The 24261-nt window shown below is 38.4% G+C and overlaps 1 protein-coding gene across 1 annotated transcript in view; it reads right to left on the reverse strand.

Annotated features, from left to right (window-relative positions):
* Positions 1–24261, reverse strand: part of ASXL3 (ASXL transcriptional regulator 3) — a 178511-nt gene that overhangs the window by 81856 nt on the left and 72394 nt on the right. Inside the window, exons 5-7 of the mRNA XM_049697996.1 lie at positions 11986–12107; positions 3291–3408; positions 2211–2330 (exon numbers count right to left, since the gene is read on the reverse strand). Of these exons, the coding sequence (XP_049553953.1) occupies positions 2211–2330; positions 3291–3408; positions 11986–12107 (360 nt within the window). The remainder of the gene's footprint in view (positions 1–2210; positions 2331–3290; positions 3409–11985; positions 12108–24261) is intronic.

The following is a 24261-nucleotide window of genomic DNA, read 5'->3' on the forward strand; positions in this document are numbered from 1 at the left end:
TCAGTCAGTCAGCGTTCCTTCCTAGCAATCACCTTCAGGTTACTTTTGACCTTAAATCCCACCTTCTTCCTCTGATTTTACAGGATCAGCCAGGAAATGTTTTAGTTGCTAGCTCTCCTTCTATGTGTAACTAGTGTACCTGCATTTTAACACCCATGGCAGGCTCATCATGTCATAGACACTATGCTACTCCTCAGTGGTGCCCACAGGTCTACAACATAGGTTGGATGATTACAGACATTCAGAACATATTCTGAAATAATGGTTTGGACTTTGGAGCTAGCTGTGCCTTGGCTTGTAATAGCTGTGTCATTATGGACAACCCTCTTAACTCTCTGGGCCTCCGTTTCCTCAGCTGTAAAATAAAAATAATTCAACTGCACATAATTGAAGTAAATGAGATAATATGTCAAAGTACCAAGACCACTGCATTAAATACGGGTAGTTTTCCATTCCTTCATTAAAGTAGCTTCATTATTTCTACTACTTAGTAGTCTAAAAAGAAAAAAGCCGGTTAAAAAGAACATGGTGGTCTCCTTTATCGCCTTTTAAATTTGCTAACAAATTAGCTGAAAACCCTTTACTGTATGATTGTTAACCTTTACTGTATGATTGTTAACATGTAAGATGCTAAGCGGCGTGCAGGATTCCTAGGTTACAACAATTAGAACAAGAGATCCTGATTGAAGACCTGAGCACCTGACAGGATCCTGACAAGAGTACAAGCCTTGTTGAACCCCAGCCCTGAAGGCAGCTAAGTAAAGAAATGAAGAGGTCCCCATGTCTTGAATTTTCTTAAACTCATGATATGGCATTGACTTTCCTGAGGTTGTAGCAGACTGTTTTTAACTGAAGGTCACTGACTTTTAAATTACTTAGGGTAACATAACATGATATTTGGGGGGGGGGGGGGCTTCTTTTTTTAGTACATTCTTTACATATCACTCTCCCATTACAGTTTCCAGCTTCAGAAGCTACTCAAAGTACTTAATTTAGAAAACTCAAAAAGACTAGGAAAAAACATGTCAGTATATATGTAGGTGTTTATAAACTAACACATATGTTTTGGGCTAGACAATAACTATAAAATGATTTAGCCTTGGAAACAATGAAAAAGATAATTATGCTGTGTTTAAAGAATTTAAAACAAACAAATTCTGCTTTCCCAAAGATCTCTTACATAAGGCTATCTAAACCCCATTCAAAGACTTTACTGAAAATATGCTCCCAGAATTTAACAAAATCCTGGTATATAGTAGGCACTCAATAGATCTTTACTCAATAAATAAATAAATGGGTTAAAATCTTGCTTGAATTTTACAAACATAAACTCTGCAAATAAGAATTACCCTAAGTTGCCAAGAAAGTAAGTGGCAGAACCAATAATAAAGTTCAAGTCAATAAATCTGTACTTTCTACCCATCATTTTACAAAATGTTACAATGATCTAGGTCATTATCATTACCCTAACTCAGAGATGAAATAACTGAGAGAGAGAAATGAAGCCATTAGGTCCAGACACGCAACGAGGCAGGTTTGGTCTAGAATTTTAATATTCAGCCTAGGATACGTTTATTTTCCTCTTTTTAGTTTCCATATTCCTTTTCCCCCAAAATGCTGCTATTGAGTTCCTGATGAAAAGTTATCAGGAAGGAAATCTTCAAAAGAAAACCTGGTACTGACTTGCAAGACCCAGTAACTGTCTGCCACACTTCTCGGCAATTGTACACTGTTTTTCAGACAAGCACTATTGAATATTTCAAACAGCATAAGATGAAAAGCAAGGCAGAGCAGTTTTACTGCAGCAGACCCCAATGACAGTGTACTCTTCAGTTCAATGAACACTTTATAAAAGTTGCATTTTCCCCCCAATACAATGTATTCCGATAAAGTGAAACCCAGTTTCAGGAACAAAACACTGCATGTTAGACAGAATTATGACTTGGCAGATAATTACTTTAATACGTAGATCGTTTTAAACCTCTTATCTTTAGCCTCTGCTTCATCCAATAGTATCATTCACAAATTTAGCAACATGCTTAAAATCATTCCATTGTAATATGTTGCATTCTTTAGCACCCTTTTTGGTTTAGATAAATTGGAAAGATTTAAAAATATTCTTAACTATTAAAGAAAAGAGTCCCCATAATTTCATTCAACAAGATTTAAATATCTAAAATGTGAAATGTTATAGTATATTGTACACTCACCTAAACCAGACTTTTTTAATCGTTTTAAGTGCTGACTCGTTTGTTTTCCAGTGGGGGATTTTTGCCCATGTTTCATTTCTTTATCTGAACTGTCTGCTTCACCATTTTTAGATTCGGATCCTAAAAAAGGAAATAGTTATTATGTCATTATCTTCCTCTTGCTGTCCTTGAAAAGAAAAATCTCAAATTGTTCTACAAACCGTAGATATTATCTCCTTTGCTAAGAGTTAATACACTACCTTTGGCCACAATCTGATTCCTCTACTCTATATAAAGAGAAAAGCCCAATAAATCAATCAAACAGAACAAAAAGCATGAACAGATGGCCTGATAGTGGAGTCAAAGACACGTTCACTGATCTGATAGCTTTTCAAAGAAGCACTCAGATCTTTTGTGAAAATACACGAATAAGCTTCAACAATACTGTGCCACTTGGAGACGATGCAAGACCGAGACAGAAAGATGAAGGATGAAGGGAGGCTTGGAGAGAGGGAGAGATCATGCCTTTATTAATAACTTTATGTTGAAGCAGGAAGAGAAAACGCAAACATCACTCTATAATATACAGAATGGTACATAGCTGATAAAGTGACAGAGGTAAATTAGAAGAAACGGCCAGGGCTGCACTGAGGTGAGAAGAATGCTGCCAGAACACAAAAACTAATAAAGGATTCCTGATTTTGCAGCAGAGGATGGAAAAACAAATTCACACTCACGGAAGAACGGCTTTTGATGGCATTACACATCAGCATGGGGTCCACCATTAAAGTTCAACATTCAAACAAAAGCCAAAGCAACAACAAAAAAATCCACCTAGCAGTACTACACATTTTCTTGCATCTATTGACATTAGCAAATGAAGTCCTTTGATGATGAGCAAGCTTTTGTTTTGTTTTGTTTTTAAGAGCGAAATACCCTATTATTTTTGAATCACTGAAAGAGTCTAAGGTATAAAAAAATTAAATGAAACCTCAGGTGGAAATATTATTCAGTTCCAGAGAAAATTCATGACATCTCTCTTGGTGAGAAAGCCTCCTCCGGGAAGAAACTGGCCAAGCATACAATATTTTAGCTCTTTACCTGAAGGCGAATCCGACTGCTCATCAGACACCTTTAATGGTGTCAAAACAACACGAGGAACAGTCTTGTTTACCATCATTGAGACTCCATTTCTTCTTTTCTGCTGCTGCCTCAAAGCCTACAAAACATGATAATAAAATAGAACATAAAAATATAGTCAAAATGATTTCTCATAATTGAATTAAATGATCCACTTGCCCATCATCAGATAGAACCTCTTAAGAGACTTAAATTCCACAGAGTCACTCATTTGTCAGGACTCTTAAGCATCACCTTCCTGTCATTTTCCCTCAAAAGCATAAAATCAGGCTTTGGCAAAGGGTATAAACCTGAGACCATTTTCGGTAGAATTCTGAAAATAAAGCAGCACGTAAAGGTTTGTTCTACCTGAGCAGTGTGGCTTGAGAGCCCATGGAATTTGAAACCATGACTCCCAAGGAAAAGAAATGTAAAATAAATGTTTCGAGACCAGGATAAAAATATATGTCTGCACTTCTCTTGCAGGTGCGTCCTCTCCAGTGGGCTGCTCAGTCAATCAAGTTAACACCGAGTGTCATCAGTATGTACAGCAGGTAAGGACTACAGTATTGATGCACTCACTCAGCCGCGGGGAGCGCTGCACAAAATCACTGAACATGGCAGGAATCATTTATTTCTGTGAAGGGAATCAGTCCTAATCTTGGAAACCTTGCAGCACTTGGCTTCTGTCTGCTTGACTTTGGGCATTAACCTTCAGAACACGAACGTGACGGCATTCTGGCAAATCCAGGGAAAAGAAGACCGATACGAGAATAAATTGCTCCAAATGGGAGTGCTTTGTGTTTCATAAATGAATCAACCATGGTGATGATAATGTACTGAAAAGACACTGGAAAGTTTTGAAATACAGCTTATCTAGCTGATCGTTTTACGCAGAAAATTACCTGTAATAAAAAGGGTCTTAAGCAGACACAATTCAAGAGAGGATAAATTCACGGTTCCAGGAATACTAAAACTCCTCAAAAGGTTAAAAGGCTGACCACAGACAGTCTCCAACCTTTCAATTCCTGGTTTCTGTGTAATTTCTACCAATTTTATAACATTTCAGTTACTTGACTAATGTCCTTTGACCAATAGTTGTCACAGTCTCCTGAAATACTGCATTGACTGTATATCCCCTTGCTGACAGAAACAATACCATTTTATTTGCAAAGGGTTTTACCTGAATGTCCAACTCGTAGACCATAAGATTTAGCCGTCAAATAACTGCAGATGTGAAAAATTAAATATCACTTAAATGAGAAAAGACATCTTCAGATGAGATTTAAAACCACGTGGGAAAGTGAATGGCTTGGGAAATCGCTTACAAATGATACTGTTGCTAATAATAACAGGATACATCTTCCCTTCAACTCTTACATTTATTGACCTTTTATAAAGTACTAGGCACTGTGGACGGACAGGAGATACAAAGATGAATAAGAGGCCATCCTCCTCACCTTTAGCTTGCTGGCAATAATATTCTGAATGAGAGCATGTGTGCTATAAAATATTTATGACATTTACTCTTTCATTAAGGTGTGTACATAATTGCATAAATCTCTCTAGCCTTGTGTGAGAACTCCGAGCACTTTGTAGACATTAACCTATCAATCCAATGATAAAACAGAATGAGGCGGGCTTCCCTGGTGGTGCAGTGGTTGAGAGTCCGCCTGCCGATGCAGGGGACACGGGTTCGTACCCGGTCCGGGAAGATCCCACATGCCGCGGGAGCGGTTGGGCCTGTGAGCCACGGCCACTGAGCCTGCGCGTCCGGAGGCTGTGCTCCGCAACGGGAGAGGCCACAACAGTGAGAGGCCCGCGTACCGCAAAAAATTTTTAAAAATTAAAAAAAATAAACAGAATGAGCCAACGCAGTACCTGAAATTACAATTAGGCCCATCTTTACCCACTATGTAAGACATCACAAAACAAAACCTGTATAAAGAGTGATTAGTTTTTAGGAGTCTTCACATCACAGATTTCAAACTATTCCCTTGGCAATCCAAATAGGCATTTGAAAAATACTCATTTTATGGCATGGTGGGGAGGTGTATTTTGGAAAATGTTGATTAAGAAAAGAAGAGATGATATAACAAGAGGCTTAGAAGCTGGAATCATAAAGTCAAAGATGACATGTCTTTTTACAGTGTTTGCAGTAAATAATTATTAAAGTAACAAAAATTTTGTCCTCAATTTTTAGAGCGGAGAAGACTCTATTATAGAAAAATTAGCAGTTGGACAGAAATAAACCATGATATACATAATGTAATAAGAAGGAAAAGCCAAGGCTATTCTGAATTTTAAACAGCCAAGCTGGAGCCAAGGTAGGGATAAGGAATGCTAGTCAACATTGAGCCCATTTCTATGGTTTCAATGATTTTTTACTGAATATGTATTTCCTGCTCAGAAATTTGAACAATATTTCTTGGTACAACATTTTCTTAAATACTGAAATGCAACACTATGTGCCTGTAAGTGATAAAAACAACTATGCCTATCATTTAAATGATTGTTTTAAGTGTATTAAAAATACACTTTTTTTTTTTTTGCTTTACCTCTGAAAAACAAGCATTATTTTTTATCCCAAATAACATTTCTAGGGTCAAAGAAGCAAAACTTGGGAAGCCTTTTTTTTACTATGACACCAGTCACAGTAGTAAAGCCCGCAGGCTAGTAAACAAACTCAGGAGTATCAGAGTTCAGCTATGAGAAGGGGCAACTCGGTAGCATTTACTAGATCCATAGCCATTTTAGGCTACCTTGGGGATTCCAATTCACTTTCTAGAAAGCAGGATTTATTTGACTGTGGACCCTGGGGATACCCTCCAAGCAGATCAGAATGTGGATGGAGGGGAAAGAAACCAATGCTGACTCAACTGAGATGTCTGGGATAGTTTGGGCTGGCTCTAAACAAGAGAACTCTAGCACCTGTTACATCCACAAGGCAGGTAGTAGTATAGTGATTCCCAGTTCCTCACTCCAGGGCGTGGCTTCTGCAAATAAAGAGGCTAGCTGCTCATGGTCTGCGTGTTTGTTTGCTTTGGTTAGATACCTATATTGCTGCAGCTACGTGCCCATGGGCCACTCACACATGCTGCGTGTCTCCTCCTCCCAATCCCTTGAAGAATGTGCAATTATTTTTGGACCACACTAGCTGGGCTAAGACCATGACAAGGGGGAGGCTGAGGACCGGGATGCCTATACCCCCTTGGAGGTGGTAGTAATGACTCAAGAGAAGCAATACAACTGGATTTGTAGGTGAGTTGTCCTGTTTTCAACAATGTGTCAGACAAAACAAAGAGGACTCTGAGCCAAATTCAGCCTGAGGGCATCAATTCTGGATACCTGCTAAACACCTTTCCCAAAGTTCCTCACCTCCCCCCAAAAATGAGTCTGACCACTGCCCAAGAGAGGTATGAAAAGCTCCCTCTTCTACTGTGCTGACTTGCAGCAGAACAGGGGCTGATGCAGAGTTGTCTTAACGACTGTGAGGTATGAGGCTGTGGAATCAGAGAACTAACTAGCTGAGTAATGCTGAGTAAATTACTTGGGGAAACGTCTCTGTAAAACAGAGACAGCAATGTTGGTAAGGCTTTTTAAATAGGAACTCCACAGAGCTATGTTTCATATAGGCTTTTGGGGGATGGTCGATGGCCACCTGGCCTCCTCTCAGTAAGTCCTTTGAGGCTGTGTCTAGCACCCTGCTTCACAACAGGGTACTCCTGTACCCCATTATCCTTAACTCTGAGCTGTAGCTAAAATTCCAAGAGAACAAGAAAACTTCCTATTTTATGCTACAAATATAACAGAGGTTAAATGAAATTTACCTTGTAATTATCTAAGTTTGGGTATCCCAGCCTGGAAAATATACATCCATGTAATAGCTTAAGAAAATACAATTAGGATGACCACTTTTGATGGTCATGGAAGATTTGCTCTGCACAAAGATACCCTGAAAGGGGAGATTTATTTGTTGTTGTGACAACTTGGGGATGGGATGCCTTTCTCTATTCCACACCAAAGGTTTTAATTAGCTAGTGGTGGCCCTGTTGATCAATCTATAGCATGGTTTTATTTTGACACTAATATTATACAATAAGTCTTACTATATTAGTCTAGATTCATTTTAGGAAGATGATATCCAACTACTCAACCCTTAGGTATACAATGGAACACTAACAGAATATCTTATCGAACAACTTTAAATCCTAATTTCAATTCTAGAAAGAAGCAATACCGAAACCTAAATAAACAAGCAGATGGCAAGTGTAATTGCAGTCTACTAAAAGGCTTGTCTTTCAAGCTGCCCGGACATGTAATGTCCTCATGCCCAAACTACACAGAGTACATTGGACTTGCCAAGTTTAGTACTTCCAGGTATCATTCAATATGAAAGAAATTTATAGGCTTACACTTGGAAATAAACTTACTTATTTAAGGAAACCAACATAACAGAGCTAAACCAGTCTAGGAAAGTAAAGATTATATCACACAATTACAAGTCTGGCTTTGAGTGAAAATCAAAAGATGCTGAGTGAGCATGCTTTCCTCTAGAGAGGTATCACAACATTCTCTTGTAAAAAGAGACAGAAAACCTTTAGATAAACATTTTATTTTTTAAACAGAAAGCTTGGGATAACTCTAAAAACCTGGAAGAATTCTCATTTCCACCCCAATGAAAAATAAAGTAAAATCTAAAGCCAGAGGCCTTCATGTTAACTTGGAATTTGCATAAACAAGTAATACCTTCTTTGTTTTCATAGAGAAAGAATACCAACAATGTAACTTAAGAATGCACTGGATGCAGTAAGCCCTTGACTGAGAAGTCGGAAAATAGCACATGCCGTGAATGCTAAAATAATGAGAAATACACACATATGAAAGAGCTGGCTGTGTCAGGCACCAACAATGTGCATTGTTGCTAGAATGCTAAATGTCAACACCCACGTCCAGAAACTGCTATCATGCAACATAACCTTTGGAATTTCACAGTACTGGTCAAACATATAAAGCGAAAGCAAAATACCAGGAATATGTCTGTTTTGCGATACGAGGAAGGAAAAGGATCTCCAACTTTATGAATAAACTCTCCCACCCTAAATAAATAATGCAGGAAGTCAAAGAAACCAACAGGAACAACACAGAAAGGTTCTGTTCTCCATCATGTTACCTCCCATCCTAACAGACCTCAACCCATCCTTTTTTTAACCTTGTATTTGATTCTGCTGTTTAGAAACTTCCCAAATTTAATCTTTCTTAATTATGCCTCCTTGAAATTCAAACTCTAATCATTTCACACCTTTTAGGATTATTAAAGCTAAAATACCAAGGCAGAAAGAAGACAGGGAACAAGGTAATAATCAGCAATCTGTTATTCTCCAGAGGCTTCTGAATATGCTTAGCGTGAAGATTCTATTCAGAAATATAACTACTGAAATAACAACATGCTATTCATGCAATTACACCCAACATACGATATTAACTAGTGTTTTGATGATTAGAAAGTTAAAAGGACCCAAATATTAGGGGCAATGAAAGTACTCTGCATCAACAGCCAAGGGGCATTATCGCCTCCATATTGTCCAGCCTGTAGTTACACTGCAATCAACAGCAGTGCAAAGTTAAAGCACCCACTCTCTGCAGCATCACGCTTTGGGTGGGGGTGAGGGCTTCAGAGCTGGGAAATTATGTCTGGCTTATTTTGCATGAGGTTTGTTTTCAATCATTTTTCTTCACTATACTTATGCATATAAAGCTACTGGGTTTTGTTTTTGGTTTTTTTTCACCTACTTCTTTCTAAGAATCTACGCTGGACAAGCTATAGTTGAACTACTAAAACCCCACTGACTCAGAATATACTTCTAGTAAAATGGTAAAAGCTAACACATCCAAGTACCTCCCTTTAATACGTGCTGATACTGAACACATTGTTCCCTGTGTCAGGAAATAATATTGTTCCCTGTGTCAGGAAATAATATTCTTAATGACTATGTTTCCCTTGCATTATACAAATACTCAAGAATGTAGATTTCCTTGGATCATGTCAAAAATCCATCTATCCCATTATACAGCATATGCTAAAAGGAACTACTAGTTAAGAAGGCAGAACCTGAAACCGTGACTCTGGGTTCAAATGTCATCTCCAAGATTTACTCACTGGACAGTCTTGTGTAAGTTCCTCTGGGCGGTAGCTTCCTCATTTGAAAAATATTTTAAAGGATTCTTTTAAAGGATTTGTATGAGGATTAAACGGCATAGGGCCTGTTAATGCAGAGAATAATGTCTAGAATTCATAAAAATAAATGACAGCTAATGTAATTATTATTAGGTTATTTGGCTGGCCCTACGTTGGTGAGATTATGATTTGTGCCTGTACGTGTACACACAAAACATATTCACAACCATGGAAAAAAATATATATATATATGGATATATAACAGCACACACACTTACAAAGAATTCTACATGGTCACAGCCATTCAACTATCAAAAAGAAAGCTGCAGATTTGCTGAGGCTGCTACAATTTAAAATGCCGCATGTTCAGTCAATTTTTGAAATGCTGTCTTAAGAAACTAAGCAATTACAGGGAATCTGGGCAAAATTCTGCAAGAACAGCTTTTCTTCTAAATGTATTTCCAGTATGAATTTCATTATTAATCAAACATTAGCATATCTGCTATATATTGTGCCGTACTGTATGGGTAACTAATTTGTTACTTGGTTATACAACAAGAAGTTTTAAGACATTAATAAAGAGCTCTTTGAGGACACTAAGAAGCTTCCAGGGCAGGTTTCTTAAAACAAGGCTTAGCCCCTAATCAAGCAAGTAGCGCTTCCCACGAGCATGTGCTCTACAACAAAACAAAATAAACGAACAAAAATACCCACTAACTCAAAGCTGTGTAATGTTTTAGTAACTGTAAAAAAAAAAAAAAAGTTCAAAGGATACGAAACCAAAATGAAGAAAGTAAGAAATAATGAGACATGGCAATACAGAGATGTGAATGTTAATCTTTACACTCACACGGAGGAAGATTTCAGTGTATACACATTTTCTAAATCACTGCTTTTCAGAAGTATGAGTTTCATTTATGATTGCATCCATGTTTCTTAAATGCTCCAGTTACCAGTATCCAGTTTTGTATCTTTCGTTCCATCCTGGTTAGTGTTTTAGTACCTGCGTCCTATTTGCCACCTGAATCAGCCTTTTTCCAGGCTTCCCTACCATCATACATTCTTTATTTCACCAATTAAAAAGGGATCTCAACACTGAATTCAATTTTGTTCTTTGGCATCTATAACATTTCTCAAGAGCAATGATACAAATGGCAAGCTCAGTAAAGAGTATTTGACCTCTGTAGGATGAAACACTGTTACTACCTTAAATATAATACCAATGAAAGGAAATACTGCGATTTCAGTAGTTAACACAGAATTTACAAGTAACAGAATTCACTACAAAAATGTTAAGTTTCTTTCCTAAGTTTCCTGGTTTGTAATAGACGAGTAGGTGGAGACATTCTAAGTCTAGGGGATTGGATGTGAATATTAAGTAGCTTTACAGGCTGGTGGGCCTTTAAAAACATTTTAAACTTTATTGAAAAACATGGCTTCTCCTTCTTGCTATAAATATATCACTTAGAATGACACCTCTATTCCTAGACTTGGTAAGGGTCAGCAAGGGGTGAAGTGGAGGTGGCTGTCTCAGAAGGATGAAAATAAAAAATGAGGAAAGCAGTTAAACAAGGGAAAACCATGAATTCAGGACTAAATATGTAAGGTTTATATTTATTGACCTTATTACTATTACAATCATGCAATGTTCCCGTCTAACCATAGCATCTCTTTCATTTCTTCTGGGCACATTCAGCATTTCTGGGGTGGGTAGCAGAAGGTAACGTTCATTGAGTGATTATTATGGACCACTCTACCACATGCTTTCAGTGTATCACCTCACTTAATTATTGGATCATTCCCATGTGAAGGGTACTTTTATTTTCTACATCTTCTAGAGAAGGAGTTTAAGATTCAGAGGAGAGAAGTGGCTTACCCAGAGTCACACAGTAGCAAGGGTTGTAAGCAGCTTATGTCTGAGCCCAGAGCCCAACATTATAACCACACTTCCCAGCACCGTCTCTGGACAAGGACACACAACTCAAGACTGCTTACGTAATGTTGGGATGATACTGCAAAGTTGACCTCTATTCAGCACCAAACGCACTAATGGATAGCCTACATACAAGCAAGGCACGATTGCTATTTTTCTTATTTATAACAATGCATTTCAGTAATAAGAAAGACATTACATTTATTTTGACGTCGACTATCAGATAAACACAAGATCATAAACGGAGACTTTATTTTTAAAATATGCAACGCATGTATGAACCCAATATACTTGCTATAAAACACACACACACAAAATCTTAGTTCTATATGATTCCAAACACATTTTCCCTCTTCTATTTTACATCAAAGGTCTCAGCCAAGCCTCTCCTAGTTTTTAGCATAGATTAAAATCAGCGTATTGAATATTAAGGGATTAGTTGAATCTAGGACATCTCTGTTGCTTTCTGATTACTATGTTCTTATTTATTTTACTTTCTATGCATAACTTCCATTACCTTAAGTAGGCAGAACTGAGGGACAAAGAAGAAATGCCAGCAACCTTACCTGCTTGAGAGCCTTTTTGGTGTGTTGCTGAAAGGAAGACACTAACTTGCTCTGCACTGCTGTGTTAGGAAGGCTTGAATCTCGAGTGGAAGATGCCTCATCAGTTACCTGCTTTGCACAAACTAGAAACAGAGAGATAATAATATTACTAATTTGAATTCCTTTTTTTATAGCCACTGTAATTACCTCACTTGGACCTTTTCTCCAATTGAAAATGGATACGTAAAATAAGGCAAAATAGCACAGTAAAAAGAAGAGTATCTCGATTTAAAGGAAGGGATCATTTAATAATTGTGTGGCCACGGTTACATTGAACTTCTCTAAGCCTCGGTTTCCTTACCCACCAATTGATGATAATTTCTATGTTTTGGGCTATTGTATAGACATAAAAAAGAACACAATATCTATCTCAAGAGTTGGGAGTCAGTAGGTACTTTCTGGAGCTGAGTAGGGAGGCTGGGCAATGCACAGCATTCTGAAGAAAGAATCTACATTGATGAAATTGTCTTCAATCTACCAACCTCAGAGGTACTATGATTCTTTTATTTAACAGCCCTCCTTCTATAGAATCTATGGTCTACTGGGGTGTGTGTATCCTCTTCTATGGGTCAAGGCAAACAGCATGGAGAAGGAGAAATGAAATCTGAGATGCTGGGTGTCAACTGAAGATAATTACTTTCAAGAAAATCATGTGCTCTGCAGACTGCAATATAATCTGCTCATTTTTTTTTTACCAGAGTCAAGCTTTCCAGGCACCTAGTCTATGCAAGTCAAGCCCACCGTCACTTTCTGCTCTATGACACCTGTGCTGGAGCTCCAATGCTTCTTTCTGGCCTCCTCAGACATTCCGCCTAGGAGACCAGGTTTCACACTTTGGCAGCAGTGTAGATGCAGGCCTTTTCTGTGCACTTGATGGGAGGAGTTTATTTGGAAAATCAAAGTGAGGAAGCACTATGATTAGTGGCAGAATGAGGGCATATGTCAAATACAGGAGGCAAGGGGAAGTTCGACAGAAGAAAATAGCTTGAGAACATATTGTAAAATCTCAAAATAAGACTTCTTAAGGGCACCAGGGTTTACGCTAATCCAAGAAAATTTTCCAAGGAACAGTAACTTGGGAGGATTCTGACCTGAGTTTTAAAGGAAGGTGGAGGAGTTAAAAATGATTCTAGTCAAAAATGGAGGCATATGAAATCCCACTACTGGGCATATACCCTGAGAAAACCATAATTCAAAAAGAGTCATGTACCACAATGTTCATTGCAGCACTATTTACAATAGCCAGGACATGGAAGCAACCTAAGTGTCCATCAACAGATGAATGGATAAAGAAGATGTGGCACATATATGCAATGGAATATTACTCAGCCATAAAAAGAAACGAATTGAGTTATTTGTAGTGAGGTGGATGGGCCTAGAGTCTGTCATACAGAGTGAAGTAAGTCAGAAAGAGAAAGACAAATACCGTATGCTAACACATATATATGGAATCTAAAAAAAAATGGTTCTGATGAACCTAGGGGCAGGACAGGAATAAAGACGCAGACGTAGAGAATGGACTTGAGGACACAGGGACGGGGAAGGGTAAGCTGGGACAAAGTGAGAGAGTGGCATGGACATATATACACTACCAAATGTAAAACAGATAGCTAGTGGGAAGCAGCTGCATAGCACAGGGAGATCAGCTCGGTGCTTTGTGACCACCTAGAGGACTGGGATAGGGAGGCGGGAAGGGAGACGCAAGAGGGAGGGGATACGGGGATATATGTATGAATATATCTGATTCACTTTGTCATACAGCAGAAACTAACACAACATTGTAAAGCAATTATACTCCAATAAAGATGCTAGAAAGAAAAAAGATCAATACATCTCCCACCAAATACTTTAGCCTCCATGTTACTAACTGTAGTTCAATGCTTATTTAAAATATTTTATTTTGATATGAAACAGATACAATAAAATGCACAAATCATAAGAGTTAAAAAAAAATGGAGGCATATGCACGTGTTAGTGTCGAGAGCACTGCTTTAGACAGACTCAAGCTCATGTTGCCTAGAAATGAACATGTGGTCCATGAAAGAGCATACTTGGAATAAAGAGTTAATCAAGTTTTGTTTTAATAATAGAAAGTAATCAGGAAGCCAAAATGAACACGTTTTGGAAGATAAAATAATTGTTAGTTATTAATGCCAGGTGCTGGACATGTGATCTCATTTCATCCTCACAGCTTCCTTGCGAGATGGAAAAGTATCATCTCCACATTCAAGAGAGAAAACTAGAGCTCAGAAAGGGTCAATAACTTGCCCATGGTCACACAGCCAAGTGAAACAGCAGAGCTGGGGTCCAAGGCCAGGTCCATAATCTTCCGCTTAGAAGATCTGGCTTCAAGGGCAAGAACTGATACAAAAAATTTAATGTCTAAAGAAGTTTAATTTACTTGCGTCATGTTGGAGGACCTGAAACAGGAAGTTAATGAGGGTACAGGGAACAAGACGTTGAGCTCTGACAAGAAAAAACTGAGAGCGATTGGCCCAGGAAACACTAAGGTTGAAGCTGCCAAAGGATTTGCCCAGGGATACAGGGAGAGAAGTCCTTGAGTTTAAGACCAGGTAACTTTTTTCTATTTAACACAATATGACATTTTTCGCTTAAAACAGTCTAAATGTTCTAGTAACGAAACATTTTATAACACTGCTTGCGTAAACTATGGCTTCCAGGCTTCTCTCCTTGGAATCATCACTAATTTGTAACACTTTGCCAAAGCTTACTTATCAAGAAATATTAGAAATAATCATCGATTTATATTCTAAAGATAAATGTATTTTTGTACTGATTACATAGATGGCCTTTTCAATGTTCTGGAGTCGATACGAAGTGTGACAAACTGGGGAGGTGACAGGAAGGTGGCAGGCAGGATATACGATCCCAAATGAACAGACCTAAATGGATGGAATGGAAGCCCAGCCAGCAGTAAAGTGTGCATTAGCAAATACATTTCATTACTTTCACATTCTTAAATTAGTGTTGCCACCTAGAAAAATACAAACTTAATGGTAGTTAAAAAGGATAACCAAATGCAGTACATGCGTTTCAGGAAATGTGTGGAAAACAGGAGAATGCTTCTGCTTAGTGGACATAGAAACAAATTTACTAATTTTCTTAGGAAATGATTTTATTCATAAGTGTTTCAAAGGTAAACTTCAATGCAGCAGGATCGAAAAAACAACAAATACCGAATCAGTGTAGATGTAATCAAAGCTTTATGTCTTATATTTTGTGACTGCTACAATAAGCAGTATACAATCAGCTGTCACTTCCTGAGGATAACAGATATCTAAGTTACGACTTGCTCTGTTTGTTTCTGACCTAGGAAACCACAGGGTATTGTGATGCCTATTTCAGTATACGCTGAATGGTCGTTTAAATTCACTACTGCACTATGTTAATAGTGATTCACATATATTTACATACGGTGTTTCCAAAAGAGAGATTCTGTTCAGCTTTACCAGAATTTCAGCTGGAGGGCAGGACAATAAAACTGAAACAAGCATCAAGGAATACCGTGAAGTTTTTTCTTGAGGTGATTCAATTTCCTTTACCTCAACTCTGTTTTACTCTATCTTACATTCACATTCCAGCCTAGACCCAAGTGAAGCATCATGAGAATTCCTTTACTACAGAGTCATTTTCCTACCTGATGCCCGATTCCTCTTTCTGAAGTTGGTCCTATTTCTCTGGGTCAAACCATTTTCCCTAATTATTTATTTCTGATAAAATAATTATAGAACTTTTAAGGAAGTAAGTGTAATAGAAAATAAAATGTATGAATGTTCCTTTGGATCTAAAACTTATTTTAAAGGGAAAAAATTCAAGAATAAAAATGATTAGGACACAATGTAACGCATCTATAGGCCCCAAACAGTGTGCCTGCATATATGTGTGTGTGTGTGTGTCTGTGTGTGTGTGTGTGTGTGTGCGTGCACGCCCATTGACAATACAGACCCCAAACATGAGCATCTAAGTGACTTTATTCATTCTTCTGCCATGTATCTGATGAGGGCGGCTGATTCTCAAAACTGCCATAGTTTGAGACGTAGTTGAACATATTCTTGCATATTCATATTCTGACAAAACACACAGTTTTCACTTTTACTTTATCCTTGCAGCTTTCTTAACAGATGTGATAAATAAATAATATAGGGCTTTTTTTAAACAGTTGCCTGAATATTTATCTAAGGGGCTGAGTTTGGCCTCTAAAATATAAGCCAAAGAAAAATTAATGTTCAAGAAAGGACCAGGGGAAATCCCCTGTATGTGAAATTACAACAGGAGCCAGGAGAGTGAAGAATTAGGACAGATGTTTTATCCAATAATTATCTAACACTGACATGCAGCTTAGAAAGTGATATCTTCTTGGCATTCAGGACAGAATAGAAGCTTTTTTTCTTTTTTTTCCTAACTGTACACTGGCACCATCACAAAACTCATGCCAGGATTTTATACCTGGAAACCCCCACAAGACTGCCTGCCCTTTTCATAGCTGGACAAGCCGAAGACGAGAAAACATGTGCTAAAAGGTACAGAAATATTATTTCTGTCTACGTTTTGCTTGCCTGCCCAAACCAGGCAAGCCAAATGTATAGTTAAAAGCTAATCTGCTAGTTTTTAATTCAAACAGTTAATGGGATTTTCAGTAGCTGTTGCTCACCTACCTCTACTCTCACTCACCCTCAGATTCCCAAACCCCTCCTCCAAAATATTCTACTTAGAAGGCTGGGACCAAAGGGAGACGGAGGATTACAGGTAACCATGGGACAGCCTAGAAGGCTAGAGAAACTGCTGACTGTGTTCCAACAGGACTGGATTTCAGCCTCTTTTCTTAGAGTCCCAAGTTGTCCCTCTCTCCCTTCTTTTTCATTCACCATTCAACTTGACAATGTGACTGAACTGGAAAATATGGCTTAGAGGTCGTATTTTTTAAGTTGAGTGCTAGAGAGGGTATGGGTGACATTCCCCCCAATCTAAGTACCAATCCACTGACAGGTATACAAGAGGGCTCTGACTTTTAGCCCAAGACACAAAGAAGGGAGAAAGCAGAATGCAATCTTGACTCTGTCTTTATTTCTAGTTTCACATCTGCTTGTCTTCCCAACTGCCACCCTCTCTGATCCAGTCAGTCAAGACCTTGTGCCATTTCCTGAACACAGATACTTGCTGTATGTCTCACTCAATCTGACCGTCCCTCTTCCACCTTTCTGCCTAGCAAACTCGGCAGACCAAACTCAAAGAGCTTCCCCAAAGCTTTCCTGACTATCCCAGTCTCCGAGTAGACTTAATCCTCCCCATCCTTTCCTTGGAACTTAGTGTATGAATCCATGACAGTCCCTGCAATACTGGTGCTTGTGTCTGCCTTGCCACCCACAGGCCCAGCAACTCAGGGACTTACTTCTGTGCAAAGACAGGCACAGAGTCATTGGTCTATAAATGTTTATTAAACTAAACTGTCCAATCTGATTTTCATTAAATTTATCTAAAGTATCTGTTTCTGAAGTTAACTTTCAACTACTGTTTTTTTTCTTTTTTTTGCGGTACGCGGGCCTCTCACTGTTGTGGCCTCTCCCGTTAGCGGAGCGCCGGCTCTGGACGTGCAGGCTCAGCGGCCATGGCTCACGGGCCCAGCCGCTCCGCGGCATGTGGGATCTTCCCGGACCGGGGCACGAACCCGTGTCCCCTGCATCGGCAGGTGGATTCTCAACCACTGCACCACCAGGGAAGCCCTCAATTACCATTTTTAACAAGAATTCATGAACGGGGAGGTCAGCAATGCATAGTTTTTTACTGTGCAAAAGTATACATAAAAGATGAATTTTTAAAATTTGAAAACAGAAACTTCATTAAAATTTTTTAAATTATCCTACAGTCAATTAGGGAAAGTACGAAAAACCAAACTACAAAACATCCTATGCAAGTCAGCTGGGAAGTCGTATGACCTGCCACTAAACGTGGATACGTTTCCTTCTGCCATCCTTACTCGTTGCCTTATTTTAAGAGGAACAGTCACAGTCTGGAGGTTTTGCATGGTGAAATAAGTATCATTTAAAAGTCAAAATTAGAAATCGCAATGTTTACTTGAAATGGCAGGAGCTGGGTGGGGACAGAACCACAAAAGCCCAGGATCTGGGCACAAGAGAGTCATTGCAACAAAGATATTAATCTTTATATGTCAATTAAACTACACACTAAGTGACTGGCTATCTAAGGTAACTGGGGTTCAAAGGGCTAATGGAGGCAGGGAGAAGAGCATCCTTTGACCAACTTCACTTCTATCAGTTCTTCCTCTGACCACTTCCTTTCGATTTTCTGAACAATCAGACTAGATGCACTCAAATCAAAAAACAGTTTTCTATCAAAATGATCCTGACATACACTATAGGCTTAATAGAGTTTTTATAAATAAAATTGAAATTGAAGAGCACACAGTATATTAGGGATAATACCGTGGCACACTGTGAGAATTCAATCACATTTTAAAAGAGGGCTGGCTCTTAGAGGGGGCTTAATTGTTTATTTATTAATCATTCATTCAACTGTAAAACTTTTATTGAGCACCTTCATGCCAAGGACTGTATAAAATGCATGGGAAAACAGTGACTAAGACCTAAGACCTGACTTTGAGACCACAGGTTTCTTAAAAATACATTTAAAAAAAATGGTATAGAGCTATTAATTCTGCCTGAGGAAAACCAAGTCTACGAAGACCTAGTGGTGACAACTAAAATTTGTTTTAAAAAATCCATAAGCAGGTAATTCAAAAGTATCCCCAGATTGGCAAATAATCAAAAAAGCTTATGTTTGTATTATAATACGTCTTATGTACCATACTTACATTTGAAATTGTGCATATCAGATATTCTGGATAAACACAGCAACAAAATATATGCCCAAAACTGTTAAAGGCAACTTAACGACAACCAGACAAACCCATGTGACCCCAACTAAATATTTCCAGGACTCAATTTCTTTCAGAGAAAAGACAATTCCTTAATCCTTTTTGGATCCATACTAAGGAGAACCACTTCTCTCAAAGCAGTCCTTATTCCAAGATAGGTTTAGGTAACTAGATTGAAACAATTTTCCTTACTGCATTAAAAGAGAACATTCAAAGGATATGAGAGGCAAGCAATTAAATAGAGAAATAATAGCAATAAAATAATGGAAACAGCAGTTTTCCCTGAAGACTTTTAAGTGTCTAAACATTTTAAGTATTGATATTTGAACATTCTCTATGAATAAAATATATCTAATATAACTAAAAATATTACTATACTTCACAGCCTGCTTCACTAGGCCAATGAAGTCCTCTTCTTACTCAGAAGAGGTCTACAGAAAAGGGAGCAAAATAAACCAGGAGAAATAAAGAATAGATGATAATTATACCAGCCATGTGTATCAGTAAGAACGTGCTCCATAAGATGTAATCGTGCCGGACACCTTAAAGATTTGGGTGGCTGATATCATATTGCTACAAATGATGCTCATCTGATATTCTGGAACTGGATGTATCACGATTTAATTGCAAGGTCCACAAATGGTTCACAAACACTTTGGTTTGCATCGGACAGGACACTGAATCTCCACAGGTAACTAGGAGGAACTGAAGGTACAGGAATCCCTCTTAACAAGCACTCAATTTATCATCATGGCAATTTAGTTATACTAGTACCTCTGGATATCCATAAAAATATCCCTTTAAACTCAGACAAGAAAAGAGAAACTCAAACCAGAAAGGAAAATATTTAATAGGAAAAGCATATCTGATAGGTACCAGCCTCTAACCACCTAATTGCTCCTACCAGAGAACCAACACAGATTCCTCTCAGAATTATGGAGAGTAATAACACAGTAAGCTGCTGTGAGGGGGGGAAACCTTAGAAGCTATTCTCTTCTGTCGCACGACACCTGTGATCTTCTACGCTGCAGCAAGCTCCTGAAACATCTACACAGAAATGCAGGAACCCACCTAGAAAATGAGAAATAGAGAAAAAGCATGCAGGAAGAATATCATTAAAAGGTTGGTACAGGTCAAGGATAAGTGCTTCACTCATGGGCACTACTACTTCATTCTTCAACATAGAAAAGAGAACTCCAGTATATGAGAAAGGGAGTTAGATAAACACATGGTTAACTGTTTGAGAAATGGTTACACGCTGTCACTTTAGAGAAAAGGAAAGAACGGATTATCTGGCATCATGGAAAAAAGTACTTCATTTTAAGAGCATGGATGCTGTTGTTCCTCTACACCAATCACAAACTCTATCAACCAAAAAGAAATCTGGCTTGTCAGGATAGGTAATTGGGGGAGTGCCTTTAATTTTGGTTTTATTTGAGAGGGAGTTTGCTTTTATCATGAGACCATACTCTATTTCCAGTCTTTATATTATGAAATATTTCTCTCCTAGCACAAGAAAAGAGGGGGAAAGTACATTTAAATGGGTCACTTTATCTGCACTTAAAAAGAAAACTTTTTTTTTCTTCCATGACTCTGGGCTGTTAAAATTGACCAAAATCCACTTACACAAGAACAAAGTTCATAGTTCATGGAGAAATATGTAAGAACAAGAGGTCCCTAATGGGTAAAAGAAATGGAAAATAGTATCTATAAGTAATGTTTGAAAGGGCTGGGACAAGTTATTTGGAGAAGTTAAGATGAAGGGGGTGATATCTAGATGATGCCCAGCTGTTCTCCATCATCAGAGGGAAATACAAGAGAAAATTGGTTTAATTAAAAGCTCAAGAGATTTCAGCATAAGGAAAAATTTCTTGACTATAAAAGTTATCAAAAACACAGAGAGACAAATATAAATGAGTCTGTGAGATTCCCATCCCTCTGGGCATTTACTATTAGAATGATGTCTACTTTAATTGACTGGCTTAAGTAAAATGTTGGCACGAGAGAGGATCCAGGCCTGCATGAACTTCTGAAGTCCCTCATACTTCTCCTGAACTGGGAAAGCTGTGGGCTGGAATGAAAGAAAGGAGAATGAGAGTGGGCAGAGGAAGTTGTATATCCTGCCAATGATCATTTCTGACTGTGAAGAGTATTCTTTTTCCTCTGTATTTTCTTCCATGTGTAACTTAAACAACATCATTTTCACATACTTAAGTTTCCCTGGCCCACCAATGTAGAACAGGTGTCTGTAGGAGCCAACAAAGCTGTTAACGAAAATGCAGACGTTGGATCAAAGACAAAGGAGCCTAACCTACTTTGACAAAGTAGCCTAACCTAAGAAAATCAGGGGACCTGACGCAGTCACTGAAACAATTCCCTTCCCTCCTACAAGATTCTCAGGAATGGCTGTCAGGTGGAAATGGATGGTGAACACAAAGAAGGCTCATGTGTCATCTGATGTGAAATCACACGGGAGCAGTCACAGACAAGCTCCTGAAAAGCCTCCAGCAAGACCAGACACATAACACTGAGAGCAAAGACACACCACACATTCGAAAGTTACTTGAACACTCCCTTCGCAGCTCCAGGGTCCCCTCATTTTCCTTTCTCTCCCCTCGTATAAAACTGCCACTGATAAACTATCAGTGTGAATACTCCCTGAGGGCACCAAAACCTTTATTAGTACCCTTCTCACTTCCTCCAGGAAGCTGCTCATCTGTGTGTAATTGATGTCTCAAAAGAGATCCTATGCACACACTTCAGGCCATCTTAAAGCACTTTTCACTTTTGGAAAAAGACCCCTCTGTGGCCTCTGAGCCAATGCAAACAATGAGTGAGCAGAATAATGTTTCATTAAGTTAACACGACTCCTGCCAAGAATCATACAATCAGAAACCTGCTTATAAAACTGGCCATAAGGAATAATGAAAAGGACCACAGAAAATTCTTCAAATGTTGGAATCATTATTCACCCTGGGATCTGAGGACTAAAACATAGGATATGTGTTCTCTATAATCTTTTTCCCTAAATAGAGACTTTGAAAATACTAATTCTCCAGCTAGAGTGCTGCTTCCTCCCTGAAAGCCATTAGGGTTAATAACAAGCAGAACCTTTTTTGATCTCTATGGATGAAAATTGTACATTCTCCAGTCTCCTCATTTTAAAAGATTGAATAGGATGGTTGCTTTTGATTTTAAACATGAAATATATCAGGGCCACAAAAAGAGAAGCTCATTTTTTTTCCTGTTAATAACAATTTATAAATAGATGGGGAAGGAAGTGAAGACGATCTACTGAGTGTGTCATTTCTTATAAAATATGTGTGGTTTCTGCAGCCAGCAATGCACTGTAAGTCAACTTAATATGTGTAAGCAAACTCATGATATACCAATGTATTATGTTCAGAAAACAACTCAGACACAAACATAACCATAAATCTCTGACTAAACTAGCCCATAAAATTCTACATATTTTCTTTGGGTGACATAGATCTATACTTATACTGGCATAAATGGTCATGGGTTGTCAACAAACATATATCAAGTGATTCACCTAAATCACTGTTTGATCTTCAGAGCTAAGCTTGTAAAATGTGACGAGTTTACTTTCTTGAGTCTCTAATTCTTATTAACTTGAAAAACTTGTTTAGGAGTCAAAAAACATAATGCACAACTATAGTTTTGTGTCTTGTAAATTCTATAATTGATAATGTATCACGTTTCCTGCACTCTAAAAATTTTCAACAAAACGTTAAAACAAAGTATCTTGGCAAAGCGTCTCTCATTTAAAAACGAATCTGTTTTGCTGGCCAACTGATTGAAAGAAGAGGACAAAAACATTACTGTTATTATCTTAACTCTACCTAAAGACTCAAATGTTACTGACTGGAGTCAGGCTGCAAGATTTCTTCCTGGTTATCAGTTTTTGTAAAGTGCTTTCTTTTCAAGTACTTCACTGTGTTTCCCCTTTAGTGGTGCAACAAATGTCAACTAATCTTTGTTAATTTGAAATAGCTCTATGCTAGCGGAGGCTTACTCTTTGGACTGCCACAAGCATATCCTACCAATTGATAGTTATTATTCACCTTGATACTTTTCACCCTTTCATCCCAAAGGAGGAACGGGAAAAGGAGAAGGGAATAAAGATTTAAAAAACAGATGGTGGGACCCTCCCCTCCCCTCCTCCTCTCCCCTTGCCCTTTCTCCCATGCCCCTGCAACCCCACACATCCTCACCTTCCCTCTCTAATTATATTTTCAAAGTATATTTGTACAGCTGTACGAAGTGTGGAAATTATATCCATTCTAACTGCTGGTTCAAATACGTATTAGAAATAGAGTAAGCAAGGAAATCACCTAAACCAGTTCAGGTTCATAGTATTTATTATCGATTTGTAAGAAATCATGTGGTAGCCCACTCCTCCATTTGGATAAGCTCAAGTTTATAATCAGTACAGAGTTGGACAAATGTTGAAAAACCAAACTGCATCAAAGACTCCTGGCTAAGAGTGTTCCCTACAGTCCCAGGCAGAGTCAGTGGTCAGAGCCCAGCTTTTGGTGTCACTCACATCTACCTGGGCTTGACACTTGGATGAAATATTGAACCTCTAAGTCCGTTTCCTCACTGGTCAAAAATAAAATAAAATTAAAATTAAAAATAGAAAAATTAAATAAAACACAATAACAGAGCCTAGGAAGATTGAATATCTCACAGGAATGTTGTCAGGATTAAACAATCTACATGCAAACAGCTCACAAAGCCTAGGCATTGTGAGCACTCAACACATTTTCAATATCTAGGTTTGAAAATGTAGCCTAAGGTTAATGGACTCTACACATAAGTCTACGGTACACAAACGGAGAGGAAATATACTTGTCCTATAAGAAGCAATTGTGGTTTGCAATAAGATGGAAAAGTGGGCAAGTCAAGGGATACTCAAGGAAATAAGCTATTTACTATTCTTTCAGTGATTCCTCAAAGCAATTTCCCTACTACAACTTCAAAGGAGAGGCCAGGAAATCTAGTTTTGGTCACATTAGCTGGAGATGTGTGGGTATGTGTTATGTGGTGAAGTACCTATTCACATTTCAAATTAGGGGAGTTTGCCTATCCCTGCTCTGGTTTAATTACTGGCTAAGTGCTCTCACCCTGTCCCCGACCCCTTCCCAGCCACTAACACCCTCCCACTCTTTCCTCTGACATTCAGGATTAGTCGTTAGCAAAATCTCTGATTAACCTCTATCTTTTTCCCTGAACCCTCCCTTCGCATCTTGATCTACAAAACCTGGCTCTCTCCCGTGGACACTATTTCCCCTGGAACACTC

Source organism: Orcinus orca, chromosome 15, assembly GCF_937001465.1.
Source record: "Orcinus orca chromosome 15, mOrcOrc1.1, whole genome shotgun sequence".
NCBI lineage: Eukaryota > Metazoa > Chordata > Mammalia > Artiodactyla > Delphinidae > Orcinus > Orcinus orca.